Source organism: Nannospalax galili, unplaced genomic scaffold (assembly GCF_000622305.1).
Source record: "Nannospalax galili isolate Female #2095 unplaced genomic scaffold, S.galili_v1.0 scaffold285, whole genome shotgun sequence".
Lineage (NCBI taxonomy): Eukaryota > Metazoa > Chordata > Mammalia > Rodentia > Spalacidae > Nannospalax > Nannospalax galili.
This window is the reverse complement of record NW_008355157.1, coordinates 82058-97278: the sequence shown is the minus strand read 5'-3', so window position 1 is coordinate 97278 and position 15221 is coordinate 82058. Positions and strand designations below refer to the sequence as shown.

The 15221-nt window shown below is 44.6% G+C and overlaps 1 protein-coding gene across 1 annotated transcript in view; it reads right to left on the bottom strand.

Moving 5' to 3' along the window:
- Positions 1-15221, bottom strand: part of Mthfd1 (methylenetetrahydrofolate dehydrogenase, cyclohydrolase and formyltetrahydrofolate synthetase 1) — a gene marked incomplete in the record, with an annotated part of 83545 nt that overhangs the window by 5624 nt on the left and 62700 nt on the right. The window contains 7 exon segments of the mRNA XM_017802939.2: positions 1906-2058; positions 2744-2851; positions 5732-5909; positions 6930-7030; positions 11616-11673; positions 14179-14317; positions 14410-14511. Coding sequence (XP_017658428.1) covers positions 1906-2058; positions 2744-2851; positions 5732-5909; positions 6930-7030; positions 11616-11673; positions 14179-14317; positions 14410-14511 — 839 coding nt within the window.

The window sequence follows — 15221 nt, the reverse complement described above, 5'->3', positions numbered from 1 at the left end:
AAGCAGGGTCACTGGACCCTCACCTGAGTATCCAGCCACTCTTCCCAGCCAACTAGTCCAGCCTTGGAAGACAAAAGAAAAATGAGGAAGTACCCAATAGAGGGACGCTTTTGGAAGCTCTTGTCAAGAAATTCCAATGGACTCTGATATGAAAATTTAAAATTTGCCCTGTTCTGATTTTTTTCTGGTTCCCTGTCTAGAACTTATAATACAACTACTCTTGTCCTTTATTTCTCCTTCACATCGTGTATTCATGAGTCAAGGGCTTTCTTTTCTTCCTACAGATAAGAGTTATGCAATTTGAGCATCTTTTTGATAGACCTGCTGAAGGGGTACCCCAATTGCCTCACCCTGCATCCCTGTTCAACATGGAAGAAGCTAGAGCAGTCTGCGTCCCAATTCCCTATCAGCAATTTGGGTACTCTTCAGAGGATGGTGTGATAACAACAGAAGGCAGAAATTGGCTAGGCAGTTAGGGTTAAAAAGACCCCAAAGAAAAGTAGGCAGTTTCCTGGCTAAAAGTCAAAATGTCCTTGGGCCTCTTAGCAACATACTCTGTTCCAAAGGCCAAAAATGACAAAAATATTCGGGAGCGCTTATTTAATCCCTAAAAGATTTTAGAGTTATCTCTTCAGAGGGGTAATGTTAGAGTAGCAAAAAGCCCTATTTAAAAAAAAAAAAAAAAGAGTTTCAAAGTCAAGTAAGTTAGAGAAATTCTGGTTAAAGAAATTGAGCAACTTTTGCCATTCTGAGTGTTTCCCAAACTTTTATCTTGCAGATGTGCTTCCTGCCTCTTCCTAGGTAGAGAAGTGGGCTTCATCTGCAGCCCTAAACCACTGGACCACTAGGATGGACTTGCCCAGTGCCCAAGGTTGAACTGGCCCTAGTCCACCCAGGACCTTCAGTGTTAAAACTAGGGCAGGCTTGGCCAACCTGGGACAGCCGGTCTACCCAGCTGCCCCCACAGTCTCATGGGATGTCTTACAGCCCCTGACACATTGGAGTTGACTGAGAGTTGCTCTTCTCGGTGAGGGAGCAAGAAACACTCGTGATTTCTCTTTGCAACCCCAACATCTACCAAAATGCTGAGCACAGAACGTTCAACAAGTGTATCTCTCCTATGTGAATTAATGAGACAGAAGAAAGTGGAGATGCGTTTAAAGAAAGCCCAGCCCTCTTCCTATCTGTTCATTACTACCAGATCTAAGTATACGAAATTGCCCTTTCTCTAGGTAAAATAGTCAAATCATGAACACTTCATGTTTCCACCAAATGCACATACTTCTACTCTGGAACTACAGAACTCTGTATAAAGTGGATGACCACCTACCTTCTCCGCATACTTGTGGCAGAAGACAAGGGACTGGACTGAAGCATCAAGATTAACATATGTAAGAAGTCAGTTTCAGAGGAAGAATGGAAACCCGTCCTTACCCAGCCTTCTTCTAGTGAACAGACCATGCAGGAAAATCTGAGCCTGGTGATGCACAAACTTGGGAGAACCCAGGTATTATGTAAGGGTCATAGGCCACAAGCCCAGAGCTTTGGGGGGCTCTTTCGTGAAGAGAGAAAACTTGAAAAAGACTCAATGATTAAATGAGAGAATAATGCAAATACAGCTGACAAAGAAAACTAGCAGTATAGTAGTACCAAAAAAAAAAAAAAAAAAAAAAGGGCCAGTAGCAAACTGTCCCTAGGGAAACCAGATCTTATTCAGAAGACAGAGGCAGCCACAGCATTACAGTTCAATTGGCACCAGTATGGAGGATTAACCAGGACAAGCCTAATTCCAACTTTCTCCTGGGCAGTGAACTCTGCTAATTTGGCATTTTCTTAGAGTCTGAGAAACACCTATCAAAATAGAAGCACAGGCAAGCAGGCTCCATTCCTGCAGCCCGGACTTACCGTTCCTACTAAGGGGTACAGAAAACCAGCCCCAACACTGGCATGGATGTCACGAATGGGCAGAATGAAGCCAATGGGCACACCTTTTTGCTCGGGGTTGTGAGACAAAGACAAGTGTGTTTTGGCCATGCAGATGGGCAGATTCCCAAAGCCCTGGGGAAAAAGGGAAAGTGGCATTACAAAGGGAACACTGGCTACACAATGAAGAACATCTAGACTCAGGCTGGAGATGCTCAATGGTTAAGAGCCCTGGCCGCTCTTGAAGAGTACTTGGGTTCAATTCCCAGCATCCACATGGCGGCTAACAACTGTTGAAAACTCCAGTTCCCGGGGATCCAACACTCTCTTCCAGCCTCTGTGGGCACTGAATGCATGCAGTGCATTTATATACCTGCAGGCAAAACATTCAGACATAAAACCAGGACATCTAGACCCCACAAAGGAAGCAGTTGAGATAGCTGGCTCCCTTTCCACCCATCTCTACCTTTCCACCCTCCAGCTTAGTTATGGCAGACCAAAAAAGAATCTCTGAAGTACATACTCAACTATAGTCTTCAAGTGACTACATAATTCCACCTACATAGTCAACCAATACAGTGGTTTGTAGTAGAGACAAGAACCAAACGGGAGAGGGGCTCTCAGTTTGTTGGCAAGACACACCATATTTCCTCCTGGATTCTCTGTGTCTCATTTACCACGTACAGGCAAATGAAGAACTTAGAACTGGAACCCCTAACCCAGACCCAGCATTTTTGGGAAGACGAGGCTGCCACCTGGAGAAGTGAAGTCATGGGAGTGCGTAGGGCTGGGAGGACTCAGGCTTCAGACTGACACCTACCTGCTTTGTGTAGACTTCTGCTTTGTGCTGAGCTTCATGGAGCAGTTCGATGTCCTCTGCCCCATAGATCTTCTGCAAAATGATCCTGATTTTATCTTCAACTGGGAGCTAAAAATGTAAGAGAGGGAGAGGAAGACTGTGACTGGATAGGCATGAGGATTCTTAGCAGGAACATTGCAGGTTAGTGTTCCCAAAGGAGATTCAAGATTGCTTTATAAACTACAGGCATGCAAATACCTTGGTTTATTGGGTCAGAAACATTTAATTAAATTATTTATTAGAAGTGATGGGACCTTGCATATAGCATCTACCAGAAGTCAGGTTTGGTGGCAAGCACTTTTACCTGCTGAGCCATCTCACCAGCTTAGAAACATTTTAATACCAAGCCTCAGACTTGATAAGTGGAAAACATCTCAGGTGTAAAGTTGTTATCTATCTTTGTAGATATGAAGAGGTATACACACATACATATATAAACACTCTACTAAAATTAGTCAATTTATCTGGCTTTCTACTCCCTAGTGACTAAGGCCAAGAAAATATACTATACAGGTTTTGGTTTTTGAAAAGGGCAACAATCTACCTATAAAAATACAAACCCTACTTTAAAAAAATATTTTATTTATTATTTTCATTTCATGTGTATAAGTGTATTGCCTGCATTTCTGTGAGTGCACCTGAGTTGTGCAATGCCAAGGAGGTCAGAAGAGGGTGTCGGACTCCCCTGGAACTGGAGTTAAGGATGGTTCGTAGCCGCCATGTGGGTGCTGGGAATTGAACCCGGGTCCTCTGCAAGAGCAGTCAGTGTTCTTAACCACTGAGCCATCTCTCCAGCCCCACAAGCCCTACTTGTAACCAAACAGTGAGAGCTTATGAAGTTGCCTTATTTGTTTTTTTTTTTAGTCTTTTTGAGACAGGGCTCCCTGTAGCCCCAGCTGGCCTAGAACTTGCTATGTAGACCAGGTTGGTCTTGAACTCCAAGATCCACCTGCCTCTGTCTCCTGAGTGCTGGGATTAAAGGCCTGCCACCAAGCCCAGTATAAAGAGACTTTATACAACAGAAACGAATAGAGTTGAGTTCTCAGAAGCAGCTTTAGAAAGCTGCAGCAGATGACAAGCATGTGCATCTTTTAATTGGATCCTGGGAAATGCCAAGGCATATGTAGAACCTCAGAAGCAGAAGCTCTTTGGTTGAGGGGTGATTTAAGACTTGCAGATGCTGAATAGGACAAAAAAGTGGCAGGCTATTTGTTAAAGGAGGAGGACTTGTGAAGAAATGGGTTATGAAATCCTGTTTACCCCACTTCATTTGTTTTTTCGTCCAATGTTTTTTGACAAGGTCTTCCTAGTCAGAGCTTGCCTGGAAGCCACTACGTGAACCAGGGTGGCCTCGATCTCACAAAGATTCACCTGCCTCTGACTCCCAAGGGCTGGGATTAAAGGCACATGCCACCACACCTGGCATTTACTTCGCTTCTTTCAAGGTGCGTGCTGGCCCTCAAGTTCTGGGGTTCCCAAACTCAGGCACTGTGGGTGGTGGCTTGGGGGGGGGGGTCTGTAAATGCTTTCCATTTTGTGTGCACATTTATGTTTATGGCATTTTCTAGAAAGATAATTGCTTGGACAGATTTGCAAACCCATTTACAAAACCAAAGCTCAACAGTAGAATGTCAGTATCAAGAGGGGAATGCTAATTAACTCTGCTTTATATCTGCAAGAGCAAAGAGAAAAAACAAAAATGTTGAAACTCAAGAGTGAAAAGGTTTCCTTTGTGAACTTGTGTGTGTGTGTGTATGTGTGTGTGTGTGGTGTTCACACGTTTGTGTGGGTGCGTGCAACATGGAGGCCAGAGAATAATGTGAGGTGTATTTCCTCCGTAACTCTCTATCTTATATTTTGAGTCAGGGTTTCTCGCTGAACCTGGAGCTCATCAATTTGGCTAGACTGGTCCAGAGCTACATGTCTCTACCCTTCCAGCACTGGGGTTGTAGACATGCACTACTGCACCCAGTTATAGGATGCTGGGAGTCTAAACACAGGTCCTCAGGCTTGTGTGGCAGGCACTTTACTGAGTGAAACTCAGACCTTTCCACAATTTTTGTGGCTGTTTCCCAATGTTTCTGGTTATCTTTGAAAAACCAATCCAAAAAGTAGCATAGAGAATGGAAACGGAATGAACCACAAACACACCCCATGTTCCTAATGGTTTTCAATGACCATAGACAGACTACTTGATGTCCAATTGCATCCTGAAATATGGCCCTATAATAAGAACAACCTTCTCTGAGCTAACTGCATAGTATCATAGGAAAAAGTGCTTCTGCCAGGTCAGATGTAATTCACTTGACTCAGTGATGGAGAAGATGATGAAGCCTGTGGAGGTGTTTTGGTGCTGAGGGTTTCTCTGAACTAGATGTGGCACAGTGGTAGGAAGTGAGCTTTGGAGCATCCTTTTTTGTCTTTCTGAGACAGGGTCTCCCTGTAGCCCCAGCTGTCCTGGAACTCACTATGTAGACCAGGCTGGCCTTGAACTCAGAGAGGTCTGGATTAAAGGCGTGTGCCACCACGCCCGGCTGGAACATCCTTCTTTGACCTATTATTGGTCAGAAAAATTTCCTAAGCTTGATATGGCCCCTTGACAATTTGCTACCACATGGCTGATGCCTTGCGCGAAAGGCTCAGTGAGTTGCACACTTAGTTCCATCTCTTAGCTCCCTCTCTTCTGCCAGCAAAAGGATTTATTCTGTGAGCTTTCCAAATTTAGGGTGTGAGCTCCCCAGGGATTCTCACTTGCAAATAAGCAGCAAAGTGTATTTATCATACAGATGCCTAGAGCTGAGTGTTCACATTGTGGTCAGTGTGACCCACCCAAATGGGAATCAGACCACAAGGCTAAAGCTGCTAACTAAACTTAAGTTCCACCTAGTGGAATCTTCACAAATTCATTCTACTTTTGTTTGGTTTGTTGGCACATAGTAAGTAACCTACCTTGAGGTCATAGAGGAGCTGAAAGCTGCTGGGGTCCTGTGCTGCTCTCTGGACCGCCTGGCCTAGGGCTAAGGCACCCTTGCCCCCTTCAGCCCAGTGAGTACATTTGACAGCATCAAAAGCCCCATGTTCTCTGGAGAGGCGGCCAATGAGGTCCAGCTCAGCATCTGCATCTGTCCTGTAAAGGGAATGCTTCATGTTTAAGAATAGATGGTGGCATGAAGGGTAGAAGAGGTTTTGCTTTGCGCCATCAAAACCACTGATAAATAGACCTCATCAATCCTGCCTGGTTTCAATCCCAGCTCCATAACCAAAGAGCTTCAGTGACTTTTGGCAAGTTACCTCAACTGTACTTTCTTGCTTTTCACATGGATAAAACAGAAAGAAACACAACACTATGGCATGAGGATATCACAGGCTTAGATGGCAAAGTATCTGAAACAGTCCCAGTACGCCACTGGGAATGAGTAAATACTAGCTTTGAAACATGTTGCTTCCCATTCTGCCTTTGTGGGACCATTATAACAAAACCCTAAACAGTACTACAATGCCAAACAACCCACATGAGTTCTTGCATGAATACTTGTAGTTCAATACATCAACTCTTGAGATAACATCCCACCAGACCCAGTGAAATAAGGGGAATGCTGTGGGCTATGTAACTCTGTTAGTACAAAAGGCCTAGAAAAATCGAAAGGAACACTTCATGTCAATCTTGAGGGCCTCTGTGGGTGGTGGGAGGGGGGAGTGGCCAGAGAGATGGTTCAGCAGTTAAGAGCACTGCCTGCTCTTACAGAGGACCTGGGTTCAATTCCCAGCACCCACATGGCTGCTAACTACTGTTTGTAACTCCAGTTCCAGAGGAATCTGACGCCCTCTTCTGACCTCTGTGGATATTGCAGGACACAGGTGCACTTACATACATGCAGGTAATATACTCATACACATGACATTAAAAAAATAATAAATAAAATATTAAGAAAAAGAGGGCCCTTGGGAGGCCAAATCTGACTTCCAGACCCTCAGTGGCAAGGCAGCAAGTCTGCTGTGATACATATGGTGCCTGCCATGATCACAAGCTATAACCAACAACAGTAACTGAGCAGCAATGAAGCTAAGAGCAGCACTGCACAAAGTGCTACAGAACATGTGTACTGGCATTTCTCCATTCTTCCATTCTCTCACACTTTGCACTTACTTGAATGCATTCATTGCCACAACTACAGGCACTCCAAACATTCTGGCATTTTCTATTTGTTTCCTCAGGTTACTAAAGGCTTTTTCAACAAGCTCCAGGTCCTGTAAAACAATAGCAAAAGATCTATAAAGTAAATGCAAACAGACTTGAAAACAACTGTTGCTTCTTTTTAAAAGAGGAATTTCCCCTGGGGCACTCTACTGCACACCTGTGATTCCAGCAGTCAGAGGAGGCTGAGGCAGGAGGATAAAGTTGATACCAGCCTGGCTACATAGTGAGTCCTTGTCTCCAAAAAAAAAAGAAGGGAAAAAAAGGAAAGGAAAGTGAGTCTAAATCAGAAGACATTCATAGTCAGAGCAAGAAAAGAACAAGGAAGAGAAGGCCAGGCACACATTCCTCACAGCGGAGCCCATGCTGTGGAGGAGGGAGAAGCAACACCCGCTGCCCACAGCACAGGAGTGAAGCTGCGCTGTCTCTCCGCACCTTGAAAACATGAGAGGAGAGCAGGGGTGTCTGAAATCATTATGCCACATATTAATGGTCTCTTTGTTGTGTGAAGGGGATCAGTTCATTGTGTCCACCTAAATTATGCTTACAACCTATGTTTACTCATCTGATGACCTCCTATGGTATAACAAAACAAAGGGACTCTTCTTAGTACAGCACAAACCATTTGATGAGAAGACATGAGCTCACCACAGGGTCTGACCCCGAAGAGGTATTCAACATTCAACTACCACACCATTGAGTACGAAGAAGTCAGTGAAATTTCCAGAAGATTTAATGAACCCAATCATGAGCCTTTGCTAGACTAACAAACCAAGAGAGATCCTATCTTGAAAAACCATGTGTTGGGCTGGAGAAATGGCTCAGTGGTTAAGAGCACTTCCTGTGCTTCCAGAGGAATCAAGTTTGGATCCCAGCACCCATGTCAGATGACTCACAATCACCTATAACTCCAGCTTCCAGGGATCTGGCACCATCTTCTGACTCCTGCAGACAGCTCTGTGTGCATGTGCACACACACACACACACACACACACACACACAAATTTTAAAAGGAAGGTTGGGCATGGTAACACATGTCTGAGGTGGAGGCTGGTGGATCTCTGTGAGTTCCAGGCCATCCTGATCTACATAGTGAGTTCCAGGCCACTAGGACTACATAGTGAGACCCTGTCACAAAAAAAGAAGGAGCTGGAGTGGAGAGATGGCTCAGCAGTTAAGAATGACCTCAGTTTGGTTCCCAGCACCCATACCAGACAGCTCACAACTGCCTGTAACTCCAGCTCCAGGGGGATCTGATATCTCTGGCCTTCATGGGGTACCTGCACCCATGTGCACATACCTACATACCCCCCAACCCCCACATACACTGAGCTGTGGACATACCTACATACCCCCAACCCCCACATACAATGAGCTGTGGATATAGCTCAGTAGTAGAGTGCCTGCCTAGTATGTACCAAGCCCTTGGTTTGATCCCCATCAGCACAGAAACCAGGTGTGGTCATGCACACCTATCATCCCAAAACTCAAGGAGGTTCAGAAGTTCAAGGTCATCCTCATCTATGAGTTTGAGAACAGCCTGTATTGCACAACGCTATCACAAAAACAAACAAACCCCCCAAATAAGTATTAACTGGTCTGGTAGCACCTACCTGTAGTCCTAGCTACAATACTAGGGATGATTATAAGTTTAAGAGTTTGAGATTTCTCTGAGCAACATAGTGATTCATTCTCTCATTCTGTCTCTCTCTCTCCCCCAATACTATAAAATCTAAAGTTTAAAGCAAATAAAACTTTTTGGAATTACAGCATTACTCTTTAGCTCAGGCCTAAAACTCATTGTGTAGACTAGGCTGCCTTCAAGCTCGTAGGGATCCTCCTGCCTCCACCTCCTCAGAGCTGAGACTGCAGGTGTGTGCCTGAATGCCTGGTTAAGGAAACATAACATTTGTTTGTCTGTTTGTGTGTTTATCAATAGGGTCTTACTATATTTCTGGGCTCCTAGACCTTGTGATCCTGCGCCCTCATCCTCCCAAGTGTGAGGATTACCGAAGTGTGCCACTATCGTTGGTTTGCAACATACCTTTGAATATATTTACTGTAGCATTGTGCAAAGCATTGAAAAGTTGCAAACACTAACCTTCAAGAGGAGATTCAGCCAAGGAAGTCATAAATACAAATGCTCATCATGTAGACGTTATAAAAACTGACACCTGTGTTAAAATGAAGCCTATCCAAGGTGTCCTAAAGTTGCAAAGCTATGGAAAGCTTAATTAACTCTATTAAAAAAAAATTTTTAAGTGTTTTTGAGATAGGGTCTCCCTGTAGCCCCAGCTGGCCTGGAACTCACTATGGAGACCAGGCTGGTCTTGAACCCACAGAGATTCACCTGCTTCTGCTTCCCCAGTGCTGAGATTAAAGGCGTGCACTGGCACAAAAAATTTGTTTTGATTTGGGGGGGCTCATGTAGCTCAGACTGGTCTTGAATTTCTGCTCCTCCTGCCTCTACTTTCCAAGTACTGAGATTACAGGCATGTACAAGAATGCCTGGCTTTATGTGGTATTAGGGGTTAAACTCAGGGCTTTGTGCAAGTTAGACAAGAACTCTATCAGAAATTTCTTTAAATGTTGAAAAATATGTACCAGGAACTTCAATCCTTTACATTCTTGTAGCCAGCTTGGCAAATGCTTTACCCCTGAGCTCCACCCATTCCCCACCCAGGCCTACTCAGGTTTACATACTGGTTTTACAAACCAGTGCATAGAAGTGAAGGCAGGGATATAGAGAGCTCTGGGTCAGCCTGGGCAACATACAACACACAGACACAGACATAGACCTACACATACATACCATACACACATACAAACCACATACACATACCACATACCACATACACTACAGATACCACACTTGCACACCACATATCACATGCATACCATACATATATACAAACCACATACACATACCACACACATACCACATGCACTACAGATACCATACACACCACATATCACACACATGCCACATACACACCATACACATATACCATACTCCACACACAAACACCACACATGCCACATATCATACAACATATAAACCACAGATAACATATCACTGAAAAATACATTAAGGGGCTAGCTATGATTACACATCAGCATGCACAAGCCTCTGGGTTTGATCCCAGCACCACAAATAAAATAATAAAAAATATAGTAAAAATTCCCAAAGCATTAAGAGTGTAAAAAGTAAAAATATAATTGTCATAAAAACATATGCAGTACTATAAGGAAAACCTAACAGCATTTACTGCTTGTTTTTCAGATGCCTAAAACAGCAGGGAAGAAAAATAGGTAGGCTAAAGGCAGGAAAGAGAATCTTATAAATGAGGTTTGTGCTTCCTCCATCTGATAATTAGAACCTGAGATTAGGATTAATCTGAGGTATAAAGAGCTCTGTCGTTTTTTTTAAACCTCTAGTCACATAAAAACCAATTAATACAAAAGACTGATTGAGAACAGTTTAAATAATTAGAATTTCTTAAAGGAAGACACCAGCTGGGCTCTTGGGGCAGTCACTGTAATTAGATACAGGAAAGGCTGTGGGGTGGCAGGAGGGCCAGAACTGTGAATTCCCCTCCTACGCACGGATCAGACAGATGACCATAAAAGGCAAATGGTAACTCAAAAGACAGGCAGACTTAAGGCACCAACAATCTTTTTTCTAGACAATTTTGCAAATTTCATTTTGAGACTGCAGTGACCCTGTATTGCCTGATAATGTAAAAGCTTCCAAAAGGCAGAGAAATTGAATTAACCGTGACAGCAACTGACCCTGCATCTAATCCAAGGGCCTGTTACATAACCACTCAGGGACCCTAGGGATGTTTCTTTGATGGTAAATGATATCAGTATGAAAAGAATTGAGCTCACAACTGTTCTTTGGGCTCCTGTCCAGTAGACCCAATCGGCTTATGGAAGATATGCCTACAAAATTCAACTAGGAGACAGTCTTTATCTTCAGTCTTTAATGTGGGTTTGGATCTGCAGAGGAAAAGGTTATTTCTAAAGGTCCCTTTTTGCTTCTGATGGCTTTTGGAACTTCTCCAGTCAAAGTGAGGAAGACGGTGAGGGAAACTTCAAATAGTCTAGGGCAGGGATTTAGTCCAACACTACCATCATTGTACTTAGGGGGCACTTGCAGCACTGCCCTACACACTGTGGAATGTCTAACAGCATCCCTGGCTCCTATCCACTAGATGCCAGGAACACTCCCTACCCCTCAGTTGTAACAATAAAAAATGTCTCTCTAGTTAGGTATCAGGGTACCTGCCTATAATCCCAGCACTTAGGAGACTGAGGCAAAGGATTATGAGTTCAAGCCCAGCCTGAGTTAAATAACAAGACCCTGTCTCCAACAAACAACAAAAAGTTTCTAGACATGGTCAAAACATCCCCTGGGAGTAAAACTGCCCACAAAGAACTAGCCTCCTTCCATCCAACGTGACGCAACTTGACTACTTCAACCTCCATCACACTCAGGGGCTTTGACATCCTGCACTCCCAGGAACAACCCTGGGTGGGAGTTTTTCCCCCTTTGTTTTCCATGGCCAGACTGAGAAATGCTGATTTGGGGTGTGGCACTGTCTAGGAGAGATGATTAGAAATAAGTGAAGTTACCTCCTCTGTGTAGGCCTTGGGAAGAGGCAGTCCAGCAGTGACCTGGAAGGAAAGGAAACTGAGTCAGGTACGTTTCCTACTCCAGCACTGTTAGGCTGGAGCTTAGGTGGCATTGTGACAGACAAGAGGCTGCATGCTTGGGCAGATGCCCAACAGTGTGAAAGCCGTTTTCTGCCCTAAGGACTTGGGGTTGACACCAGTCACAGAACACAGGACAAGAAGTGAGCAGAGTGGGGCCCTTTGGGATACAAGGTGAGGAGGGAGAGATCTATGAAGGCTGAGATAGACAGAAATGTGCTTCCAGACAGTGACCCTGTGAGCACACAGCAGTGGGGTGGAACAAAAGTAAAGGTAAATGTGGGGAAAAGGAAGTTGCCAGCCCTGTAAATGTCACCTGGATATCTGCGATCAGGCCTATGAGAAGTCTGCTGCCTATGCCTGGGGGACCTGAACTGTGATGCATAAACAGAAACAAGAAGGGGGTAAACAAGAGCCAAGTGTAGTAGTGTGCACCCATAATCCTAACACTTGGGAGGTAGAGGCTGGAGGATTAGTTCAAGGTCCTCACTGACATGGTAAATTGCAGTTAGTCTGGGCTATATGAGAGCCTGACTCAAAACATGGGGGGGGACTTTCTTCCTCTGTGGTGAAGTACACTTAGAAGACTCCAGACACTGAATACTGTGTAGAGGGGCCTGGGCCCTGCTGGTGGCAGCTGGGTGATCTGGGTGGGTAGTCCAACCCTGTTGCATGGGATAAGCAAAAGGCTCGAGGTACTGATCCACTGACCACCGTGGGCAACAGAGTAATTAAGAAGCCTCCAGTTGGGTCCTCTTCCACTGCTCAGGGGGACTATGGTGCTGTAAGCCTACAAGGGCCACATGGGCAGGAAGCAAGGAGCTCACATGCAGCTTCCCTCTGAGGGGACAGAGATGTATGTACAAAGTCTCCTCTCAGCACTGCCAGGGCAGGTGCCAGTATTATTACTGTGAAGCTCCCGGGCATGTTCAGCCTTTGACAATGCAACACAATGTCGTTACCTACAAAGTTCACACTCAAGAATTGCAGAGTAGAATTACAAACAACAAGAACAAAACCCTAAAGCCCCTCAAATCCTCCATGTTTTAGGTAAGTTTAGGGAGGGCTTTGCATTGGGCTGTATGTATTGCCAGCCTTGGTCGCAGGCAGGTTAAATGTAGACCATCAGGTCAGAGGGTAGAAAAGGAGGTGCAATGGTGAGAGTATTTTTGGCATCTCTGGGGCAACTAAGGCCAATAGTTTGAAGAGATGTTGGGGCAGTGCCCTCAGTGTGATCTGGGATCTCAGCCTTCCCAGGGGTGCAGTGTCAAAACTGACTCCCCAATAGTGCCAAGGTCCTGTGCCCTTTTTGCTCTCTCTCTCGCTGAATATATGTACAGTGGACTCTCCAAAGGCTTTGTGCCCTGTGATAGCATAAGAGATCACATGCAGAAGATAAGTCAACTGTCTCTAGTGAATCAACATAGAAGAGATCAGAAAAATGGACAATACCTATATTTTGTTTCAGAAAGCATAGTATGTTTTCATTTAAAAAGTTCTTTATGGGGATGGAGAGATGGCCTAATGGTTAAGAGCACTGGCTGCTCTTGCAGAGGACCCAGGTTCAGATCCCAGCTCCCACATGGCAGCCAACAACCATCCTTAACTCCAGGTACAGGGGAGCTAATGCTGTCTTCAGATGATGGTCTCTGTGGGCATTGCACACACAGGTGCATTTACATGCATGCAGGCTAAATACTCAAACACATAAAATAAAAATAAATACATAGAATTCTTTAAAAAAGAATAGGGACTTAATATCACAGTGATTGCTGAATACTACCACTTCATGTTAGTCTAATGAAGAGATATAAGAATACTCGAGTAGAAAAAGAATTCAGGTTTGGAGCTGGAGAGATGGCTCAGAGATTAAGAGCACTGACTGCTCTTGTAGAGGACCTGGGTTCAAGTCCCGGCATCCACATGGCGGCTATGAACCGTCCTTAACTCCAGTTCCAGGGGAATCTGAAGCCCTCTTCTGACTTCTGCAGCATTGCATGACACGGGTACATTCACATACATGGCAGGCAATACACTCATACACATCAAATAAAAATAAGTAAAACTTCAAAACTATCTACAATTGGCTGAGCTGACAGTGGTGATGTGTGTGTGTGTGCGTGTGTGTGTCTATGTGAATGTATGTTACTTACAGCTGACTTCTGCCTCAGCTCAAAAGTTTGGTTGACTGGCTGCCAGTGTCAATATTGATTACAAAGAAAAGGCTGATGGGGAGCTTTCTGGCAGTAGCTCCCCAAAGCATAAGCCTTTGGAGGGTTTAGATACCTTTGGATATTTTCCTCAGAAAGGTAGGGCACAAAGCCAATCTGCACCATCCCCACCCCCACTTAAAATGCCAGCACAGGAGTTGTCTGGCACTTTATCCATCATGAGGATAAGAGGGGTGGAATGCAGACCCCAGCACATGTCCTTGAAGCCTTTGAACTTTCCTGATAACCACACTCTTCCAGCCCTTTGTCCTCACTGTGGGGCCACCCCATGCATCTTAAGAGCCCTGACAGTGGCAACAAGCACCACCACATGTGGCTGCAGACCAGAATACCGGCACTTGATGTTGAAGAACTTTTCCATTCCAATGTCTGCCCCAAATCCTGCTTCAGTCACTGCAGCAAAGAAGAGAAATTTTAAAAATTGCCATTGTTAACTCCCTGATGTTCATAGACAATCTATCTGCTGAGGCTGCACAAGGACTCACCTACGAAGCCCTCAGGGCCAACGAGCTTGAGTGCAATCCGGTCTGCAATGATGGAGGAATTCCCATGTGCAATGTGGGCCAAAGGTCCAGCATGGACAAACACTGACATGCCCTGTGGAAGCCAGGACATATGAGTGAAGCTGTCAACCCAGCTTTACAAAAGAGCCACACAGCCAAGGGTAGAGGATTTAACTGAAGTTTGAAAGACATCCTAAAGGGAAAATACAAAGCCACCTCTTTTCTCTGGCAGTATTGGGAACCAAACTCGGTCTCATGCATGCTCTACCACTGAGCTATGCCCCCAGTTCGAGTCACCTCTTTTATATCATTTCAGTATTGCCCCAGTTCCAACCGTAAGAAAGAAAGTGAAGAAAGAGAGCAGTAGTAAAGGTTTCTAGGGAATGGCAAGATGGCTCAGTGGGTAAAGGCATTTGTCTTGTATGCCTCGAGACCTGAGCTCAATTCTCAGAATCCATATAAAGGTGGAAAGTACTGATTCTACAAAGTTGTCCTCTAACCTACATGTGTGTGTGTGTGTGTGTGTGTGTGTGTGTATACACAAGTACATACAGACATAATAACAAATTTAAAAATCTTTAAAAAATAAAAGAGGGCTGTAAGAGCACTGAGTGCTCTTGCAGAGGACCTGGGTTCTGTTCTCAACACCCCCATGGCAGCTAACAACTGTCAGTAACTCCAGTTTCAGGGGATCTGATGCCCTCTCTGCCCTCCTTGGGCACTGCAAGATATGGGTGCACTTACATGTAGGCATAACACTCATACACATAAAATAAAAAATAATACATTTTTTC